Source organism: Oncorhynchus mykiss, chromosome 12 (assembly GCF_013265735.2).
Source record: "Oncorhynchus mykiss isolate Arlee chromosome 12, USDA_OmykA_1.1, whole genome shotgun sequence".
In the NCBI taxonomy this organism is placed as follows: Eukaryota; Metazoa; Chordata; class Actinopteri; order Salmoniformes; family Salmonidae; genus Oncorhynchus; species Oncorhynchus mykiss.
This window is the reverse complement of record NC_048576.1, coordinates 25,056,309-25,079,590: the sequence shown is the minus strand read 5'-3', so window position 1 is coordinate 25,079,590 and position 23,282 is coordinate 25,056,309. Positions and strand designations below refer to the sequence as shown.

At 44.0% G+C, this 23,282-nt stretch overlaps 1 protein-coding gene across 2 annotated transcripts in view; it reads left to right on the top strand.

Annotated features, from left to right (window-relative positions):
* The window catches only part of LOC110537246 (unconventional myosin-XVIIIa), a 105,570-nt gene that overhangs the window by 62,807 nt on the left and 19,481 nt on the right, over nt 1-23,282 (top strand). The window contains exons 20-36 of one of the 2 annotated variants that reach the window (XM_036937255.1): nt 912-977; nt 3,891-3,941; nt 4,077-4,205; nt 8,751-8,894; nt 9,178-9,267; nt 9,563-9,682; nt 9,836-9,950; nt 11,067-11,194; nt 11,314-11,468; nt 12,354-12,477; nt 12,613-12,813; nt 12,899-13,009; nt 13,537-13,641; nt 16,459-16,605; nt 16,840-16,953; nt 18,548-18,664; nt 22,948-23,031. In XM_036937255.1, the coding sequence (XP_036793150.1) occupies nt 912-977; nt 3,891-3,941; nt 4,077-4,205; nt 8,751-8,894; nt 9,178-9,267; nt 9,563-9,682; nt 9,836-9,950; nt 11,067-11,194; nt 11,314-11,468; nt 12,354-12,477; nt 12,613-12,813; nt 12,899-13,009; nt 13,537-13,641; nt 16,459-16,605; nt 16,840-16,953; nt 18,548-18,664; nt 22,948-23,031 (2,001 nt within the window). The remainder of the gene's footprint in view (nt 1-911; nt 978-3,890; nt 3,942-4,076; nt 4,206-8,750; nt 8,895-9,177; nt 9,268-9,562; nt 9,683-9,835; nt 9,951-11,066; nt 11,195-11,313; nt 11,469-12,353; nt 12,478-12,612; nt 12,814-12,898; nt 13,010-13,536; nt 13,642-16,458; nt 16,606-16,839; nt 16,954-18,547; nt 18,665-22,947; nt 23,032-23,282) is intronic. The other variant, XM_036937256.1, reaches the window with a different exon arrangement.

The following is a 23,282-nucleotide window of genomic DNA, read 5'->3' as shown; positions in this document are numbered from 1 at the left end:
CAATTAAAATGGTAAAACATTTACAAAAATGTCTTCTTAGCAAAGAACAATTTCTCAAATAATTTTGCTAGGACTGTCTGGAATTGGTCTGATTGGAGAGGGGAAAACTAGCTGTTATTGGCAGAGGTTTGGAACCCTTTTTCTTATTGGTTTATTAACTAATTGGTGATGTCACCAGGCAGGCCAAAATTTCAGGTGGTTTGTTCAAACAGCTCTTACACTAAAAGGGCATTTTCATTTTCACAGTAATATTACACTCCTAGTGTGTAAATGTATATAAAACACAGGAACATCACTGGTCCATTGACTGTACTGGGCCTTTTAACATGTTTCAGTGTAATCCAACCTTTTCTCTGAGGGTATCTATCAATGAGAGTCAATTGTGTATCGGCCCCCTGCAAGAGGAGCCCGGCTGAAGTGAAACGGTGGGGAATGAAACATATGGGAGAGCAAGAGCGAAGTGGGTAAAAACCGAGAAAAGCAGATTTCTCCTGCGTCAGCTTCTCAGAATGGGGTTTCTTTGGAAATGGCATCAGACAAAAGACCCCCAGTGCTCTGGGCTGCAGCCCCTCTCACAGTGTAATCTAGAAGACTGCTATGGGGCCAAGACTACCACGGGGCCCGGAGGAATGAGCCTGGAGCAGGTAGATTCTGAAGAACAAGCTGTCTGGTCAGTTTTCATTTGCTGCTCTCCCTGCACACCCTCTACTCTCTAGAAAGGAGAGGTTGGGGATTGGGGGCAGAGGTGTGAGGGGAGAATGTGAAAGGAATATAGTTCAGGATTCTGTCAATCTGTCTGATAAGAGAAGTGGTTGTTGGGCTCCTCTGTGTTAGCCGTCAACTCTGCGGGACTGTTGAAGAGGGATAATCTGGGGGTAGTAGGGCAGGGACTGATCTGAGTGTGTTTCCAGGCTGTGGAGGAGCTGCTGGAGTCCCTGGACCTGGAGAAGAACAGCTATCACATGGGACTGAGCAGGGTGAGTACCACTACTACCACAGTAAAACCTCACACCTTGAATGAGTCACTTGTAAAACTACCTCTGTTCATATTATTATATTGTGTGCTAGGGGTTATAGAAACTCAAACTGTTGTTGCATACAGTAGATTCCCTTAATTTGTAGCTATAGATTCCTCCGTCCAGGTGTTTCTCCTTGAGGAATGTGCTTGTCACTGGGTGAACTGTCTGGAAAGTGTTGGCTGCCCTGGAAGTCTCTTTACTGTGGAGGATGGATGTGAGAGCCATGCCTGCCTTCCAGCCTCACTGGGAGACGCACAATCATGTCTCCTTTGTATTCATTTCATTATGGAGTAGTTTCTGGCAGTTGATGGACTTGTTTAATCCCATCAGCTCAGAAGTGGCCCAAAGCCAACAAGAAAATCAGGAGAAACAACAGTGGGAGAAACAATGGCTCCTATGCTCCCAGATGCTGGTAATTTTAATGGGCCATATTACAACATTGGAGAGACGGTAATTGTTTTGTAGACCGCTGCAGTTGCCTTCGGGGTTTGAAGTTTATCTGTAGATTAACACCAAAATGGTGCTTCACAAAGCATTCCAACGGCGTCCTAGCAACAATCGTGGTCCCAGCCGAATGCCAAATAACAGCAGCACCAAATCTTCTCATGACACTGGCCCACGCAACTCTCACTGTGGTAAACACTGTCACAACAGGAAGTCACATGGCTAACGAGATGGAGTCATATTTGATGTATCCATTTGGATCATAATATAACCCAGACGGCGGTTACAGGATGGACAAAGTACGGCTGACACGTCATTCTTTCCAGCACCCTCTGTGCAGAACCTTTCTAAGAGGGCAAAAGAGAAACATCAGTTTGATTTTAAAGCCAATTTCATGACATTGTACAGTATGTTCCCCTCTTCTCCATATCGGGCTAGATACTATATCTAAAGCGGAAATTGATTGTTAAAAATACACTGCTCAAAAAAATAAAGGGAACACTTAAACAACACAATGTAACTCCAAGTCAATCACACTTCTGTGAAATCAAACTGTCCACTTAGGAAGCAACACTGATTGACAATAAATTTCACATGCTGTTGTGCAAATGGAATAGACAACAGGTGGATATTATAGGCAATTAGCAAGACACCCCCAATAAAGGAGTGGTTCTGCAGGTGGTGACCACAGACCACTTCTCAGTTCCTATGCTTCCTGGCTGATGTTTTGGTCACTTTTGAATGCTGGCGGTGCTTTCACTCTAGTGGTAGCATGAGACGGAGTCTACAACCCACACAAGTGGCTCAGGTAGTGCAGCTCATCCAGGATGGCACATCAATGCGAGCTGTGGCAAGAAGGTTTGCTGTGTCTGTCAGCATAGTGTCCAGAGCATGGAGGCGCTACCAGGAGACAGGCCAGTACATCAGGTGACGTGGAGGAGGCCGTAGGAGGGCAACAACCCAGCAGCAGGACCGCTACCTCCGCGCAAGGAGGAGCAGGAGTAGCACTGCCAGAGCCCTGCAAAATGACCTCCAGCAGGCCACAAATGTGCATGTGTCTCCTCAAACAGTCAGGAACAGACTCCTTGAGGGTGGTATGAGGGCCCGACGTCCACAGGTGGGGGTTGTGCTTACAGAACACCAAGATTGGCAAATTCGCCACTGGCGCCCTGTGCTCTTCACAGATGAAAGCAGGTTCACACTGAGCACATGTGACAGACGTGACAGAGTCTGGAGACGCCGTCGAGAACGTTCTGCTGCCTGCAACATCCTCCAGCATGACCGGTTTGGCGGTGGGTCAGTCATGGTGTGGGGTGGCATTTCTTTGGGGGGCCGCACAGCCCTCCATGTGCTCGCCAGAGGTAGCCTGACTGCCATTAGGTACCGAGATGAGATCCTCAGACCCCTTGTGAGACCATATGCTGGTGCGGTTGGCCCTGGGTTCCTCCTAATGCAAGACAATGCTAGACCTCATGTGGCTGGAGTGTGTCAGCAGTTCCTGCAAGAGGAAGGCATTGATGCTATGGACTGGCCCGCCCGTTCCCCAGACCTGAATCCAATTGAGCACATCTGGGACATCATGTCTCGCTCCATCCTCCATCCACCATGTTGCACCACAGACTGTCCAGGAGTTGGCGGATGCTTTAGTCCAGGTCTGGGAGGAGATCCCTCAGGAGACCATCCGGCACCTCATCAGGAGCATGCCCAGGCGTTGTAGGGAGGTCAAACAGGCACGTGGAGGCCACACACACTACTGAGCCTTATTTTGACTTGTTTTAAGGACATTACATCAAAGTTGGATCAGCCTGTAGTGTGAGAAAGTTCCACTTTCATTTTGAGTGTGACTCCAAATCCAGACATCCATGGGTTGATAAATTTGATTTGCATTGATAATTTTTGTGTGATTTTTGTTGTCAGCACATTCAACTATGGAAAGAAAAACGTATTTAATAAGAATATTTCATTCATTCAGATCTAGGATATGTTATTTTAGTGTTCCCTTAATTTTTTTGAGCAGTGTAGTTCCATGTCCACAGCTAAAAACAAATGTCCCCTAATTTTCATTTCTAAAATCTGGTCACCTTATTTTATTATTTGTTTGGGTCAGTTCCAACTCCTGGTTCTTTCATGTATGTCAGGGAGGTTGGGTCATTAATGCTGGAGCCTGGCTATGGAGGCCTTTTATAGAGACGCCACTCCCATCAATATCTATCCTTCGCCTTAAGGAGCTGAATGACTGCCACCAGCCTTCACACTGCTTCACACAGCACTGGCATGATTGTCTTTCTGTGTGTGTGAATGACAGGAGCATGTGATGTTCCTTTAAATCTGTTTCACCTCTGACCTAGCCAATAGGGACACAATGCTAACACTGTCAGAGATAACGACTTCATCATCCAATAGATTGCCTTCTCTCCTTTTCTTTAGACTACAAGGGATGGATTATCACCTTTCCAGTTAATGTCATCTATTTGTACAGTAGGTGCTAAAAAGGCAGATACTTTCTTGAGGTCAATTATGTGCCAAAATTGTTGGAATCCGCTGCGAAATTGAACAAAGATGACTATTTCCCTTCTGTTTGATGAACTAAAAAGTGTGTACTTTCGTCCCCAGTTGTTCTTCAGAGCAGGGACCTTGGCAAAACTGGAGGAGCAGAGGGATGAGCAGACCAGACACAACATCACCCTGTTCCAAGCAGCCTGCAGTGGATACCTGGCCAGACAGGCCTTCAAGAAGAGGGAGGTAGGCATGACTTCAGCACGGCTTCACGGTCATCCAGTTAGCTGCTGCTTCTTGGAGTGTACCTGTCAGAGAAGAAAGTCAGGATTTAACGGTATAAACAGGGAAGGAGACAGACAGCCTTGACATACAAAGTACAGCTCTATGACTGTGACTGTCCAATATCTATTTTATAGTTTGAAATCCAGGATTTATTTTCCATGATTTACATAAATAAATCATTTTGAGACAGAGAAAAAAAAATTGGGAGATATGGTTGCCTATTTTTGTTATATTTCACTTTGTCCTGTATTGTTGGAGGTCGGAGCTAAAAAATGTCACTGTACCCTGTAATTAAATGTGCAAACCTGAACATGTGATTATTAAACTCTCTAACTAATCTAATATGGCTTTAAGCTTTCTGAGAAACGGACATATGCGGCAATATCTTCCATAGTATGTCTAGGGGAATTTTGTTTATTGCTTTAGCTCTTTTTATCATCACTGCATCTATTTAAGAGTTGTGATAAAAAAATGTCTACAACATAAGCAGCGTTTGAGTAATGGGAATGTGGTGGAAATAGGAAGCCGGGAAAAACCCAATGCTTTTCTCTTATGAAGTTCAGCGGTTGAGGCATGCTGAAGGGGAGGAGCGCTATTTAATCGGTTGGAAAGGGCAGGAAATCTGCACTGCGGAACTGTGTGATGACTAACTGTAGCATTACTAAATCCATTAACACTGCTAGACTACTTTTCTTCTGAATGCCTTCTCTGTTTTCTCAATAGAAAGATAAGATTCAATTTATTTTTTCTTGTAAAATCTTTGTCTCTGAACTAAAGTTCAGGTTTTTGTGTGGTGAGATATAGTACTCAATTATGGATGATGGCTAAGGTTATCTGATTTCATCTGGCTAAGAGTGGTTGTTTCATTTCAGTGTATCAACAGTTATTTCTATTCCAGTGGACAAATGGAAGTCTAAAGAGTTATTTGTTTGAGTAATTCTTGGTTTAATGGTTCATTGTTCACCAGGTTTGGGCTCAATGCGAATTGAAGGCTGTCAATTCAGGAATTTAACTAAAATGACTATTCAATAATCAAAAATTAAAGGGCATTTATTGTCAATAACTTCTCAAACTGAAAAGTAGAAGCTATTTATGTAAAACGTTTTTTACATTTTCAGTATTTTAAATTCAAATCACTTCCTGACTTGACTGCCTTCAATTCAAATTGAGCCAACCCTGCTGTTCACTGGAAATATCAGGTTTTTGACCCGATTTGAACGCTCTATTACTTTTTTTAGATAATGTACAGTTCGTCTGTTACATAATAAAGTCATAGATCTAGATTACCTATAAAACAATAAGGTTTTCATTTTGAAACCTCTAGTCAGTGTGATAATGATGATAGACCAGGCCATGTGCATTTCTCTGTCTGCCCTGAAAATCACCTGAATGGCAAATATATGCAGTAGGTAAAAAAGTAGTTATTCCAAATGCACCAGCCCTAGACCAGTGTAATTGGAGGAATGCGGTGAAGTGCTATATTACTGTGTCGAGTTCTCACCCTCCCTCCCTTCTCCCTCCCTCTCCAGCAGGAAGATGAACTAAGTGTGTCTCTATCCAGAGGCCTGTCTTATAATAATGATTGTATAGTAAAACCCACTAGGGCTCTCACTCCGTTTTCCCCGTTCATGAAATTTGATTAGGCTTCCATGATTCGACTTTCACTGTATGACGTATCCGTTCTTAACATATGTGCTGTGGTTAGATGAAATACACTGAGGATGTTAGGAATGTGTTCTATAGCAGCGGCAACGAAGATGAGCACAACTTCTTAGGTCACACGTCTGAATCCATATGGTTGTAATTCAGAAATGTCAGGCTGGCAAATATACTTAGACACGTGGTGGTTGATGCCATAGAATGTCCTGTAACTGTTGATAGATTAATCATGGCTTTCAGAGCTTTTTGAAGTCATCCCAGCGTGACTTCATTACAAATACAGTACATATCATCCGTTTGAGAAGCAACAATTTCTCTTTGAACCTGTTTGCCTCTCTCTTTCTCCCCTCTCCCTCGTAGTGGAGGGGGCATATGGAAAACAGGATGTTTTCTTTTGAAACACACACAGCCCGTGCTCCCCTGTGTGTTTTCTTTCCTGACGTAAACCTTTGGGAGCCGGGGGGAATTGAACAGAGCAGCCGATGGGCTTCTTAATTAATCTCTTGTTTTTAGTCCGGGAGCACGGTGCTGAGTGGAAGCAGGTGGCGTGGGCAGGTGCTTCTCCTACACAGTAAAGTAGCGCTCAGTCTTCACACGCACAGCGCACGCATGCATGCACACCACACACACACTCACGCACAGGCATACCCACACCTCGGGCAAGGAGAAAGACACAACAAACCAAAGTTATTACCCTGCAAATAACATCTAGCCCTAGATGATTGTCTGAATCTTGGTCCAGGATTCACATCCTCTCTCCAGCCTGACGTACAGTAGAGACAGACAGGCCCTGTCAATATGAATAGCCTTTTGTTTATTCTCGTCTTGCAAGTGGCCTAATCTTCTGTTTGCTTTATTCATTATGGTCTAAACATCACAAATGAGTCCTGTTGAGTGTCCGTCTCAGATTTGCTGAATGTAGCATTGTGTTTCGGCTTTCATGGTATGACAAATCCTAATTGGCCATAGAAGCTGCCTTCGGTGGGGAATGCTGAGAATATTGTGTTTCTCTAATTGGGTTTTGCCATAGTCTGACACTACTAGAGATGATCCGGCAGAAGCTACACGGAAATTGTGTAAAAACTTGTTATCGGCTGCCAAGATGTATTGATTTAATTAATCAAAATAGCTTCCAGCCTTGGGACATGCTCTGTTGTAGCAACCCTCCAGAGAAGGCTGACTGACGAGGCCTGGTTGGTTAGTCGATGCTGCAAAACAATTGTTCAATAATAGTGAAGACATCAGAAACTATGAAATAAAACATTTGGAGTAATGTAGTAACCAAAAAATTGTTAAACAAAATATATTTTCTTTGTGATTCTTCAAAGTAGCCACCCTTTGCCTTGATGACAGCTTTGCACATTCTTGGCATTCTCTCAACCAGCTTCATGAGGTAGTCACCTGGAATGCATTTCAATTAACAGGTGTGCCTTGTTAATTTGCGGAATTTCTTTCCTTCTTAATCTGTTTGAGCTCAGTTGTGCTGTGACAAGGTATGGGGTGGTATACAGAAGATAGTCCTATTTGGTTAAAGACCAAGTCCATATTATTGCAAGAACAGCTCAAATGTACAAAAATAAATTAAAGTCCATCAAAGTTTCAAGAACTTTGAAAGTGTCTACAAGTGCAGTCGCAAAAACTACCAAGCACTATGATGAAACTGGCTCTCATGAGGACCGCCACAGGAAAGGATACGTTTATTAGAGTTAACTGTACCTCAGATTGCAGCCCAAATAAATGCTTCACAGAGTTCAAGTAACACACATCAACATCAACTGTTCAGAGGAGACTGCATCAATCAGGCCATCATGGTTGAATGCTGCAAAGGAGCCACTACTAAAGAACACCAATAATAAGAAGAGACTTGCTTGGGCCAAGAGACACGAGCAATGGACATAAGACCGGTGGAAATCTGTCGTTTGGTCTGATGATCTCCAAATTCAAGATTTTTGGTTGCCACCGTGTCTTTGTGAGACGCAGAGCAGGTGAACGGATGATCTCTGCATGTGTGATTCCCGCCGTGAAGCATGGAGGAGGAGTGTGGGGTGGTGTGGGGGTGCTTTGCTGGTGACACTGTCTGATTTTATTTAGAATTCAAGGCAAACTTGAATTCAACATGGATACCACAGCATCCTGCAGCGATACGCCATCCCATCTGGTTTGGGCTAGTGGGACTAACATTTGTTTTTCAACAGGACAATGACCACAACACACCTCCAGGCTGTGGCATCAGATGACCTGACCTCCACAATCACCCGACCTCAACCCAATTGAGATGTTTTGGGATGAGTTGGACCGCAGAGTGAAGGAAAAGCAGCCAACAAGTGCTCAGCATATGTGGGAACTCCAAGACTGTTGGAAAATTATTCTAGGTGAAGCTGTTTGAGAGAATGCCAAGAGTGTCAAAGCTGTCATCAAGCCAAAGGGTGGCTACTTTGAAGAATCTCCTATGAAATAATATATTTGAGTTGTTTAACACTTTTTTGGGGGGGAGGGGGGGGGGCTACTACATGATTCCATATGTGTTATTTAATAGTTTTGATGTCTTCACTATTATTATACAATGTAGAAAATAGTAAAAAATAAAGAAAAACCCTTGACTGGTAGAAGTACATGTGGGGTTTAGTGAGAACTACAGTAAATCACATTGGAGTTTAGACTGATAATAATAATCTGATGAGATATTATTTCTCTAGTTGGCACCAGAGATCCACTCAACACACAACTATTTCTGTACTCTGTAGGCCTAGTAGAGATAGCTCTGCACTGCACTATGCTTCCACTCTCAGCCCATACAGTACAGTCCAGTACAGTCACACCCACTCTTTCTCTCTGTGTGCTGGGCAGACCCAGGACCTGGCCATCCGCTGCATCCAGAAGAACATCAAGAAGAATAAAGGAGTGAAGGGCTGGCCCTGGTGGAAGCTGTTTACCACTGTACGGCCCCTCATTGAGGTGCAGCTCACAGAGGAACAGATCAGAGGAAAATGCGTGAGTATCCCTGTCTCTGTCTGTTCTGGACATGTTAGACTGTTTAACCACCCAACCTCACACCCACTGCAAATCTGCTTCTCATGTCTAAAGTAAGGGTTTGCATGTTTTGAAATGGGTGTTTGCTTACCCACAACCATGAGTCGACTCCGTATGCCGTATGTCAGCTGGGAGTGGTGAATATCTCTCATGTTGCATAGGATTCCAACATGGCTACCTCAGCTGTTTCTACAGTCCTTTTCCCATTCTCATAATTTTCCTTTTGCTGTATGTTCTCTTCCAGGAGGAGATCCAGCATCTGAAGGGAAAGCTGGAGAAGACGGAGAAAGAGAGAAACGAAGTGAGATTGAACAGTGATCAACTGGAGAGCAGGGTGAGTCTCCCTTTCTTATATGCACTGCATTCTGGAAAAGAGTGTTTGCTGCAGAGGTGGTAGACAGTAGCTCAGTCATACTGGCTTTATTCACCAGAAGCTGTGTCAGGTTATTAGCTCAAACAGTCCACCGTTGTTCATTGTTTGACTCCGTCTGTGAAAAGAAAAGTAGTCTGAGGATATCACTCTCAGGCTTCGTAGGAAGCTTTTTGAGGGTGAGTTTGTCGAGGGCTTCTGTGACTGAAGATAGGCCGGGCCATGGGGCATACACATTGACTGCTGTGTGTTCCTCCAGATCTCAGAGTTGTCAGCAGAGCTTGCAGACGAGAGGAACGCCGGAGAGTCGGCTTCCCAGCTGCTGGAGACCGAGACGTCTGAGAGACTGAACCTGGAGAAAGACATGAAGGACCTGCAGGTATAGACGGACACATGCACTCACTCACTCTTGAGTAGTTGTACTTACACTAGTCCATTTTGGTTGTCAGTGAGCCTAAGTAATAGGACATGTAAGATGGAGCATGGAAATAATATTTCGTAGCGGGAATATTTAATATTCTGTCTACCTTAGGCTACGTTTGACTTAATGAAGAAGCAGATGGAGTGTATGGAGATGGAGGTGATGGAGGCTCGTCTCATCAGAACAGCAGAGCTCAATGAGGACGTGGACGATGATGACGATCCAGGTGAGGTCTGATGCTTATAGACTATCCACACAAAACCCACTGTATGCATGGCAAATATTTGGTTGTAATTATGGTTGGGGAAAGGTAATGCATTTGACTACTTGTAAAAGGATACCCACATATTACATAGTAAAGGTTAGGTTGTAAATTGCATTATGATCATTGTTGTTTTTTCAGAGGCAAACAGACACAGCTTAGAAAGTGGCCCATGGTATTTAATAGTTCCAAGCTAATATGAAGGCTGTTGTGTGACTCATCACTAGTACAATATCCGAGACTACATACAGTAGGATAATTGGGTCAAAAGTTGCATAATGACATGTTGTCCATGAATTGGCCCGTCTTCTATGGATTTACTGGTGTGGAATTAAAATACCCACTGTCAGGCCTTAGTCCTCTCTCTCTCGTTGTCTCTGATCCCCTTCTGCAGTTAGCGAGATGTCATGCTGTGAGTGTATTGTCCTTGAGTCTCTCTGCCCCTAAATCAAGGCGCTCGAGTACCCAGCCCCCACATCCTCAAGAATAAAGCCAGAGTTTGAAGGTTTCAGATAAATGAGAAAATAATCTTGTGGATCAGAGCCGGTGGCTCCTGGAAGCTGTCATTATTCTTTAAATATGCAAATGTCTGTTACAGCCTCTCAAACATCTGATAAATGAACCTGGACACTTTTCTAGTCTCCACTGCTCTAGTGTAGATACGCTCTGACAGCCACTGCTGTGGGCCCAGGTAGAATGCTCTATGCCATATTAGGTTCTGCGTCTCCACTAAACCCTTACAGATTCTATAGTCTGCTTTAATGGTGTCCGGTCAGTTTTGAAATGTATCTACTGGTAGCTGTTGAACTTTGAATGTCATCTTACCTAGAGACGATATCTTGATATATATCTTATATTGTCAAGTCATGATGAAAAGTTTGGTAGAAGAAAAGTTTCTGTCATTGGCAACATGTGTATGTGAGACACACAGCAGCTCTTTCTATATCCTAATGATCCTCCGCTGCATTAAGCCTCGTTCAGTCAGCCGGTCCAGCATCAGAGGATCGGTCACTCCAAATGTCACATGGTCTGTCTCGGTCACTCCCCGACCCTATGTACTGTCACTGGTCTGTCCCTCAGGAGGAGAGTGGCGTCTGAAGTACGAACGAGGCATCCGGGAGACTGAGTTCACCAAGAAGAGACTTCAGCAGGAGTTTGACGACATGCTAGAGACTGAGCAGCAGAGTAAAAGACCTCTGGAGAGGAAGGTATGGCCTGGGTGTTACGCTCATTCTGGCCTTATCATGTATTACTCTGGTGCACGTATTCACCGGAGTTATGTTCATATGCATCATAACATTCATACTTATTGTGTGTGTGTGTGTAGCTGACTGACCTGCAGGCGGACAACGATGAGGTGCAGCGCTCTGTGCAGCTGCTGAAGAAGAAGTGTAGCAGACTGACGGCTGAGCTGCAGGACACCAAGCTGCACCTGGAGGGCCAGCAGAGCCGCAACCACGACCTGGAGAAGAAACAGAGGAAGTATGCACACGCACCTACTCACATTTGCAGATACACGCGCACACACACTAATACACAAGAGCAAAGCCGTCATTCAACAGCACTGGTTTTAGAATAATGACTATAGAAATGTTTTTAGTGAAAAGTGAGGAACCTGCTTCTTTTGTCTCCTGAAACGTCCTCACGTACATTAGCAGACCTATCCAGGAGACTAATAAATATTTTTTCATTTGAACAGAGAATAGAGACGGGCTGTAATCTGTGTAATTACATTAGCTGAGAAAGTGAGTCAGACTTTTAGCACTTGAGAGGTTTGTGCTGTGGCAGAATGTGATCTCTCCCTTGGGGCTAATTGAAGATGCTCTGTGGGAGTAATCATTTTCAGCTGTGCAAAGCCGAGGACCGCTTCTCTTAGAGAAGAAAAGAGAGAATTAAGGGACCTGACAGTTCAGAACACTTCACAATGCAGTTGAACACTCCTAAGTGTGGCTGCCCCAGACATTTGAATAGAACATTATGGTCATGATTAGAATGCTTTTGTAAATTAACAGCTAACTGTTAACATTTTAAAGCTGAGTGCTTATAATGAGTCTAGAATGGAGGCTGTACTGTTAGTAATAGTCCTCGGTGGGATGAGAGGAGGTGAAATGCTTCCTCTTATTGCAGTGAATTGAGTTCTAAATGATTTAACTCAACAAATGGGCCTGCTTAAATATTTTTAACTTAGACTGAAAGTGTTGTTGCTTGCGTCATCAAATCTTCTACTTCATTCAGAGCGTCCGAACAATCTATTGGATGAAAATTATCTGTAATATTTATACTTTTTCTGTAAGACCAAACTCAGTGGAGAGTGAAGGAGAGGTCTGTATGAAGGCCTGTCAGTAGTGTAACGTGTGTGTGTTCCAGGTTTGACTTTGAGCAGAGCCAGGCCCAGGACGAAGTGCTGAGAGAGAGGACACAGAGAGAGAAGCTAGGCCGGGAGAGAGACATGATGACAGGGGAGCTGTTCAGTCTGTGCCAGCAGCTGCAGGTACAGTACAACCTGGACACAGATGACAGATCATAATGTAATTGTCCCCCCTGGGGAGTCCATGTCCTCTGAATGTCTGGCCTAGTCCAAGAGTCCTCTGAGTGCACATGTCTCTGTGCTGCCCCCTGCCTGCAGGACAAGGACATGGAGCTGTGTGCCATCCAGCTGAAGGTGGAGCATCTGGAGGCAGAGCTAAAGGACCTGTTGTCCCAGGAGTCCAAGGATGAGTCGTCGCTGTCCAAGACCAAGAAGACGTTCCGCGACCTGGAAGCCAAGGTCAAAGACCAGGAGGAGGAGCTGGATGAGCAGGCCGGGACCATCCAGATGCTGGAGCAGGTGAAGGAGGTGAAGAGGGGAAGAATACAGAGCCTATATAGGAGTTGCCAGTCTAGAACTGTCTATTTGTGTGTGTGTGTGTCAGGCCAAGCTACGTCTGGAGATGGGGATGGTGAGTCTGCGGCAGACCCACTCTAAAGACATAGAGGGCAAGGATGAGGAGGTGGAGGAGATCAGGCAGTCCTGCAGTAAGAAGGTAAGAGGGATGTACATATGACTGAGGTATTTTCCACATCAGGCCTATTTGTGATTTTATCACCTATACATAAATTCCTCACTTTAGAGTAACAACATGCCAACCCATGTCACGTATAAACAGCTCTGACCGGCACTTCAACAAACACACATTAAATGTGTAGGCATTCATGTGTCAAATTGCGCTACACTGAATTCAGTCATGGCATGACAACCAGATCTGGTAATGGCTGTCTACTTGGCATGTTGTTTGGAACATTTTTACTACATACGTCTATAATGACACAGGGAACTTCTTCTACACAGTCATTTCACATTGACAGTCCAACATATAGTGCCACATGGAGTATGACATTGATCTGGCCCTCTGACTTTAGACCTATGAGGAAAACATGTGGTGTGGTAGGTGTTGGTGGGTGACACCGCAGTGATGGTCATCTTTCAGCTTGTACCAATGAATGTGTAGTTCCTGTCTGGAGTCTACTGACCTTCCTCCTGTTTTATCTTGTCGGTCTGTCCATCCTACAGCTGAAGCACATGGAGGTCCAGCTGGAGGAGGAGTATGATGACAAGCAGAAAGTCCTGCGTGAGAGGAGAGAGCTGGAGGCCAAGCTGCTGTCTGCCCAGGACCAGGTACACTGACCACTGTGTGTGTGTGTGTGTGTGTGTGTGTGTGCGCGCGTCACACATGGGTTCAAATGTTGTCACATGGGATGGATATAATGTTTCCCCCCATCGTTTCCTATGACCGAAAAGAGCTTCTGGACATCAGAACAGCAATCACCTAACCTCGATTTTGGATGAAGAATTTTATTTCAATGTCTCGGCCGCGCTGGATATACTGCTCACTGGGACCAGGTCCTAATCCCCGATACTCGGAAGATGGAAAATACGGTGATATAGTGGCTGACTTGGGGGCAACCTGACAAAACTACGGAGGCGAGTAAATAAACCGCCTCTACTCTCTGTTCTATTGGTAAATGTACAATCACTGGAAAACAAATTGGACGAGATCCATTCGAGAGTGTCCTATCAACGGTACCTGAATAACTGTAATATCTATGCTTCACAGAGTCATGGCTGAACAAGGACACGGTTAATATAAATCTAGCTAGTTTTCTATGCATCGGCAGGACAGAACAGCAGTCTTGTAAACTTCGGGGCGGGTGTCTCTTTGTTAACCACAGTTGGTGCGCCATCTCTAATATTAAGCAAGTCTCCAGGTTCTGCTTGCCTGAGAATAATTCATGATAAGCTGTAGACCATACTATTTACCAAGAGTTTTCATCTATATTTTTATTCGCTGTCTACTTACCACCACAAACAGGGAAACTGACATCCATTTTACCTAATTTCTACCAGCTTGTCACCTGTGCAACTACAAGGGGAAAAAAACTCTAGATCACCTTTACTCCACACACAGAAATGCATACCAAGCTCTCCCTCACCCTCCATTTGGCAAATCTGACTATAACTCTGTCCTCATGATTCCTGCTTAAACAGGAAGTACCAGTGATTCGCTCAATTTGGAAGTCATCCGATGAAGCGCATACTAAGCTACAAGACTGTTTTGCTAGCACAGACTGGAATATGTTCCGGGATTCATCCGATAGTATTGAGGAGTTTACTACATCAGTCACAGGCTTCATTAACAAGAGCGTCGACGACTTCGTCCCCACAGTGACCGTACGTACATATCCCAACCAGAAGCCATGGATTACAGGCAACATCTGCACTGAGCTAAAAGATAGAGCTGTCGCTTTCAAGGAGCGGGACACTAACCTGGATGCTTATAAGAAATCGCACTACGTACTCCGACGTAGAAAAGCGTCAATACAGGACTAAGATCAAAACCTACTACACTGGATCTGATGCTCGTAGGATGTGACAGGGCTTGCAAACTATCGCAGATTACAAAGGGAAACCCAGCCATGAGTGCCCAGTGACACGAGTCTACCAGACCAGCTAAATGGCTTCTATGCTTGCTTCGAGGCAAGCAACACTGAACTATACGTGAGATGCTGTTCTGGACGACTGTGACCTTTTTGGTCCAAAATTAGTTTTACCAACCAAAAATATTTTTTCACCATAATTACACCCAAAACATACAAAATAAACAGATGAGCATGTTTTGTTTTTCTGAAACAAGAAATGTGTTACTAGTAATAATTAAAGGGTTGTGTTGCTTCTACAACTGAACATCAAGGATCAACAAAATGCCTACCCTGCCACAAAAGGCAGACCGAGCCCACCCCATTCCCATCGACGGAGCTGTAGTCGAGCAGGTTGAAAGCTTGGTGTCCACATCACCAACAAACTATCATGGTCCAAATACACCCCGACAGTCGTGAAGAGGGCCAAGCTTCCTGCCATCCAGGACCTCTATACCAGGCGGTGTCAGAGGAAGGCCCAGACTGTGCTCTCTGCTACTGCATGGCAAGCGGTAGCAATGCACCAAGTCTGGAATCAACAGGACCTTGAACAGCTTCTACCCCCAAGCCATAAGACTTCTAAACAAGATGGATATTTAGCTAGTCAAATGGTTACCCAGACTACCTGCGTTGACCCTTTGTGGCACTAACTCTCTTGCACTGATTCTATGCACACACTGGACTGTACACACACACACACACACACACACACACACACACACACACACACACACACACACACACACACACACACTTTCACATATGCTGTTGCTACTGTCTCTATCCTGTTGCCTAGTCACTTCACACCTACCTATTTGTACAGTACATAGCTATCTCAATTACCTCGTACCCCTGGACATCGTCTCGATACTGGTACTCCCTGTATATAGACATGTTATTTTTATTAGTTATTCACGGTGTATTAATTCTTTGTCACTTTCAATTTATATGTATTTGTATCTTAACTTTAATTCTGCATTGTTGGAAATGGACCTGTAAGTAAGCATTTCACTGTTAGTCTACACCGGTTGTTTACGAAGCATGTGACAATAACATTTGATTTGAAATGCATTTCAATTCGAGTATTTATTTAAATACTTGTTTTCTGTGTATTTGAGTTTTCAAATAATGTGGCCTGAATCAGCTACTTCTATTGAAAGTATTTTCAAATAATTTCCTATAAAAATATTATTTAAAATACCAAAGAGACCTGGGTTCAAATGCATGGGAATATTAAAATATTTGTATTTGAAAATACAGTTGTCTATTTAAAAAAAATATATATTTCCACATTTCTTTGAAATAAATTGAAATGCCCTAAATAGTATTTGAACCCAGGTCTGGTGTGCGTGTGCAGTGTGTTTTTTAGCGTGTGTGAATGTGTGCCCTCTACTTTAATCTTGATGTAGTCTGGGAATAGTGGATCTTGTATTGGGCTCTGATAGTTTGCTGTGAGGTGGGAGCTCATGGTGAACATTGTGAGCTGCACAGTAGTTACTGTTTAGGTGTTCTACTCTAGGTGGACTGCAGGGACGTGGAGACCGAGAAGAGGCTGAGGAAGGACCTGAAACGCACCAAGGTGCTGCTGGCTGACGCCCAGATCATGCTGGACCACCTGAAGAACAACGCCCTCAGTAAGAGAGAGACCGCCCAGCTCAAAAACCAGGTACACCACCCAGCATTACACTACATGGCCCATCTTATTATCATCATGTCAATGCCGTACTTTAGTGACATTCTGACAGCTTTACTACTACAAATAATCCTGTCAATGTATTGCGCTTGCTCTCCTGATCAAGGACACGGTGTTGAGTTTTCCGATTTCTGAAGATCTTGATTTAGCATTTCACCCTGACCTTGTAATCCTCTCTTCCTCCTCCTGCTATATCTCCCTTCACAGCTGGAGGAGTCAGAGTTCACGTGTGCGGTGGCGGTGAAGTCTCGTAAGGGCATGGAGATAGAGATCGAGGACCTGCACATCCAGATGGAGGAAGTGGTCAAAGTCAAGATGTCGGTGAGTGAGAGATCCTTCTATTGCCACGCTCTCTTTGAGAGGACTCCCAACTATTATAGCTGCCTAATGCCTACTGTGAACTGCACACAGGGTATGGAGTAAGACCACATCAGTGTGCTGTATTTCCATTTCATTTTAAAGGAAAATACCACTCAAAATCTATTTGTCTGTGTGTCTCAGCCAAGTATTTATTGTGTAGAGACAGTGGCGGTTCAAATATGTAATCTCTGCAACACTACAATACCAAATTACCATGTGTAATTACAGCATTTTACCACGTTTTTTACGACACAACAAAACCAAACCACAGTGTTGTTAGAAACAGCAGGAGACCCTGTTGCATTTTTTTACTCCCTCTTTTACACACAGCAGACTATTTTAATATTGTGTAAAAACACTGCCGTGAATATGTTCACATCTCCCCGCCATCATGGAACATTGAAATGCTAAGTCTTTTTTTCTGGAAATGTTGCATTTCTCGGTTATGTGCTAATGAATGAATTCACTTTGTTTATATTTTTTAGTCTTTAATGCGTTCCATAATCGTCTCCCCAGGAGAGTGCTCTCTGTGATTTAGAGGAAATTACAGTCCTCTGGGGAGGGCAGAGAGTCATGACGGCTGTGTAGTCTGAGCTGCTGATTGGTGTGTTTATGGCTATGAAAGGTCTTCTAAATGTGTCTAGTTTGGGAAGGCATACTGAGAGGCTGGGTGTGTAGTGGGCAGTAATATTTATCATGTGTATGATATACAGTATATTATATATACATCACATGTGACTTGTAATGAGACTTGTAATTAGCCTATTCAAATGTTTATCTGATGCCATAAAGATAATTTAAAATATACAAGCAAGGTTTAGGCAATGAGTTGAGGTTGACTAGCAAGAATTGGTCTTAGAATTGTCTATCAAAGACAGATATTTAATTAGCATTGTACAGTGAATGGAGTCACATACAAGGCATAGCGTTACAAAGCATTAACAAGCACTACAAACTATACTTTTAGGCATATATATCCTGAGGTTAACTTAGAAGACAAAACATGAACAAAGAAATGCCTACAAAGCCAGAGGCCTAGAAGCCTAAGAAATGACAGTTGATCACACAACCTTCCTCCATGGACTGACTGGATACAGGATAAGAGAGAGAACAAAGGCATTTAATTCAATTTATAACATCTGAAGGTGTAACCTTTCAACCCAAAATCAACCACCATTGACCAATCAAACGATACCAAGTTTACAGTATCCTAAACACTCGCAGGCCTGATCTCCACAGGGTGTCACAGCATTTAAATACTTGTGTGAGGGATGAGACCAGTGTAAATAAGACAGAATTCCTGAGAAGACAATACAAATTCTTTGCATAATGGAGTAATTCAGAGTTCACCCTGTACAGATACAAAGATCATACAGGTTGATATCCATTAGATGGCCATTCCACACTGCTTGGGTCTAGGACTGGCCAGCTGATGACCATTCAATACTGCTTGGGTCTAGGGCTGACCAGCTGATGGTCATTGATTACTGTCACTGGCTCTGGTTGAAAAACAGCTTGCGGTTTGGTAAATTTTGCCTGTCTCTCTCTCGCTCAGCTTGAGGAGCAGGTGTCACGTCTGCAGAGGGAGAAGAATGACCTGCAGTCTCGTATGGAGGAGGACCAGGAGGACATGAACGAGCTGATGAAGAAACACAAGGCTGCCGTCTCCCAGGTAACCCTGCTCCCAACACCCACACAGCCTCAGTTCTATAGACCTGCCCTGTAACTGTGGTACATACATCCCTCTCAGCTACACAGCCTCAGTTATATAGACCTGCCCTGTAACTATGGTATATACATCCCTCTCAGCTACACAGCCTCAGTTATATAGACCTACCCTGTAACTATGGTATATACATCCCTCTCAGCTACACAGCCTCGGTTCTATAGACCTGTCCTCTAACTATGGTACATACATCCCTCTCAGCTACACTTCCTCAGTTCTATAGACCTGTCCTCTAACTATGGTACATACATCCCTCTCAGCTACACTTCCTCAGTTCTATAGACCTGTCCTCTAACTATGGTACATACATCCCTCTCAGCTACACTTCCTCAGTTCTATAGACCTGTCCTCTAACTATGGTACATACATCCCTCTCAGCTACACTTCCTCAGTTCTATAGACCTGTCCTCTAACTATGGTACATACATCCCTCTCAGCTACACTTCCTCAGTTCTATAGACCTGTCCTCTAACTATGGTACATACATCCCTCTCAGCTACACTTCCTCAGTTCTATAGACCTGTCCTCTAACTATGGTACATACATCCCTCTCAGCTACACTTCCTCGGTTCTATAGACCTGTCCTCTAACTATGGTACATACATCCCTCTCAGCTACACTTCCTCAGTTCTATAGACCTGTCCTCTAACTATGGTATATACATCCCTCTCAGCTACACTTCCTCGGTTCTATAGACCTGTCCTCTAACTATGGTACATACAGTGCATTCGGAAAGTATTCAGACCCCTTCCCTTTTTCTAAATTGTTTTAACGTTACAGGCTTATTCTAAAATGTATTAAAAATAAAAAACATATCTTATTTACATCAGTGTTGAGACCCTTTGCTATGCGACTCAAATGAGCTCAGGTGTTTCCATTGGTCATACTTGAGATGTTTCTACAACTTGATTGGAGTCCACCTGTGGAAAGTCAATTGATTGGATATGATTTGGAAAGGCACACACCTGTCTATATAAGGTCCCACAGTTGACAGTTGTCGTGACGTGACTTTCATTAATGTGATGACGGTTATTTATCTTATCAACTAACTGTTTAATTGTTACTCAATTAAATTAATCATGTAACAATTAACTCACTAGGAATATTGTGCACCACGGAAGAAGTTGTTTAACAAGTTACCATCTCCCGAATTAAACTCTAAAGATACATAAATATGTTATCGATAACAGTCACTTATTAATCATTACCTCATATCAGTATCATTCTGAACGTCGCAGACTTCTTGACTCCGCAAGAACCCCAGCCTTTTCTGATTATTCAGTTCTACACAAATTGATATAATTATTTATTTACTAACTAAGTAAATAATAACACAGAATACACATGCCACTTACATGAGACAAAGGTCCCAAGTGGACTGACAAGACGGCTTGTTACACAGAGGGAGGGGTAGATAAAGAGCGATATAAGGGGACATTTATCATACATTTGGGGACTACGCTCACAGTAACCATATACCTTGCACACAAACTACCACCCGTTTGGTTAAGGAATGTAATGTATTTACATGAAGATGTCTTTGTCGTCTCTCTGAAACCAATCGATCCTTCTATGGGAATTGTCTTGATGGGTGTAAGGCTCTGGTTGTCCACCAGAGGTCACAATGTCCTTAGTTCTGGCTTGGCGTTGATGTTTCTTCAGCTTCACCAATGATTGTCTGAGATGGGATCTTCTCCTTCCTTTCTCGGGTAGATAGTCAAGTTCTAAATCCCTTTACATTTAGGGGTCCTGAAGGAGCACAGCGGTCTAAGGCACTGCATCTCAGTGCTAGAGGCGTCACTACAGACACCCTGGTACGAATCCAGTCTGTATCACAACCGGCCGTGATTGGGAGTCCCATAGGGCGTCACACAATTGGCTCAGCGTTGTCCAAGTTTGGCCAGTGTAGGCCATCATTGTAAATAAGAATTTGTTCTTAACTGCCTTTTCTAGTTAAATAAAAATATATAAAAATAAAATGCACAGCTGCAGACTGTCAAATGTTCTGGCCTAGTCTTTATCTTCTTCACCTCGTTTTGAGATTCCAACCATTTCAATGTGTAGCCACGGCTTCACGTCTGCTGGTCTAGTCTTTGGTTTATTATTCAGGGTTCAGCTCCCGACCACTTTACATGCCAGTAGCAACCAGGCAATGTACTGATTTGGTAGTTTCAACCATTCGTAACGTTCAGCTGACGCTGTCCGTCTGCTGGTCTGAGTATGTTCATCCTTAGCGAGTCCTTTTAAGCACTCTAGTAGGAAGGGCAGTTCCATCACACTGACACGCTTTTCTGACCTCATTAGGGGCGTGTCTTAGTTAATGATTTTTCATGTCCATTGCACATTATCTCATTAGAAAATCTAAATCACATTCCTATCTTAACAAAAATAGGTTCATCGTTCTTCATATTGTTATAACATCATATTGGATGGAAGCTTGAAAGCTACAGTAGAATGTGTTTCCTTCCTAATTTGGTTCATACAGTTTTTAATAAAATCACAAAATAAACAATATGACATGATTATTCTTTAGGTCCCCACGGACCATTCCTAACATTCCTATTGTAGAAATATTGTTCCAAGGGCCTCCCGAGTGGCGAAGTGATCTAAGGCACTGCATCACAGTGCTAGCTGTGCCACTAGAGATTCTGGATTCGAGTCCAGGCTCTGCCGCAGCCGGCCGCGATTGGGAGACCCATGGGGCGGCGCACAATTTGGCCCAGCATCGTCCGGGTTAGGGGGTTTGGCCAGCAGGGATGTCCTTGTCCCGTCGCGCACTAGCGACTCCTGTGGCGGGCCGGGTGCAGTGCACGCTGACACGGTCGCCAGGTGTACGGCGTTTCCTCTGACACATTGGTGCGGCTGGCTTCCGGGTTAAGTGGGCATTGTGTCAAGAAGCGGTGCGGCTTCATGGATCTGGGCTAGTATTCCCCCCTTTGTGTCTTGGGACCCCTCCACCAGCGGTTGGTGTTGGTGTCTGAGTCACAAACGAAAAGGTTGGCTGTCAGCCATTTGCCACGCAGATCTGAGGCCTTGGATCCTCGACCAGGAGAGTCATGACACAGTGCATGGCAGATGGGAGAACCTTGCAGAAGGACAACTGCCTCTGCAGTCCTCCACCAATCAGGCCTTTATGGCAGAGTGGCCAGACAGAAGCCACTCCTCAGTAAAAGGCACATGACAGCCCGCTTGGAGTTTGCCAGAAGGCACCTAATGGACTCTCAGATCATGAGAAACAAGATTCTCTGGTCTGATGAAAGCAATATTATACACTTTGGCCTGAATGCCAAGCGTCATGTCTGGTGGAAACATGGCACCATCCCTACGGTGAAGCATGGTGGTGGCAGCATCATGCTGTTGGGATGTTTTTCAGCGACTGGGACTGGGAGAGTAGTCAGGATCGAGGGAAAGATGAACGGAGTAAAATACAGAGCGATCATTGACGCTCCAGAGTTGTCAGGACCTCAGACTGGGGCAACAGTTCACCTTCCAACAGGACAACAGCTCTAAGCACTCAGCCAAGACAATGCAGGAGTGGCTTCGGGACAAGTCTCTGAATGTCCTTGAGTGGCCCAGCCAAAGCCCGAACGTGAACCTGATCGAATAGCTGTTTTTGCTTTGTCATTATGGTGTATTGTGTGTAAAGGAGGGGGGGGGGGAACAACTATTTAATACAGTTTAGAATAAGGCTGTAGCGTAACAAAATGTGGAAAAAGTCAAGGGGTCTGAATACTTTCCGAATGTACTGTACATCCCTCTCACATCTTTCTCATGAACACTGCACAGGATGACTAAGCCACCGACCTACTTTTATGAGTGGGCCATGAGTCACGTCTCATAGGAATCACAAGCGACAGCTGATGTGACAATACCTCCATATTCAGCAGTAGTTTATAGTAATTTCTCATTTACTTTCTCTCTATGCCTTTAGTGTGACACGGCGTGGGTGCCAGGATCTGTGCACTTTAAAAAGCTGCTAATGTATTTTCCTATGTGTAGGCGGAACTGTTTTGAGACGTTAGAGATAAATGCCACTAAATAGCATTGAGACATTCAATCTGTTCCACGGGAGATTCTATTAATTAGAATAAGATTGTTACAATATATATTATTTTGAATACTTTACTATTGGTTATTAACCCACCTAAGAAGAAATACCTGCGTTCAATGTTACCATTCCACATAAGAAACTACTGTAACTGTCTCTTGTGTGTTTTGTGATGTGTCAGTCTGCCAGAGACCTGGCCCAGATCAGTGACATCCAGGTCCAGCTAGAGGAAGCCATGAAGGAGAAGCAGGAGATCCAGGACAAGGTACACATTACAACACAAACTTCCATGGCTGCCCGCCAGGGGAACCCCGATCCCACTGAAAGTCCCCCACCTATCCCCCTCCACCCATCCCTGTCACACCTTTCTACAAATCAAATATTGTTTGTCACGTACGCAATTCACAGCAGGTATAAACAGTGCATAGAAATGCTTACTTCCAGGCTCCCTCAACCGTGCAGAAGTATGTCCATAATGAAAATCTCAAATAAGTAGGAGAAAGTAGCAAGATAAAT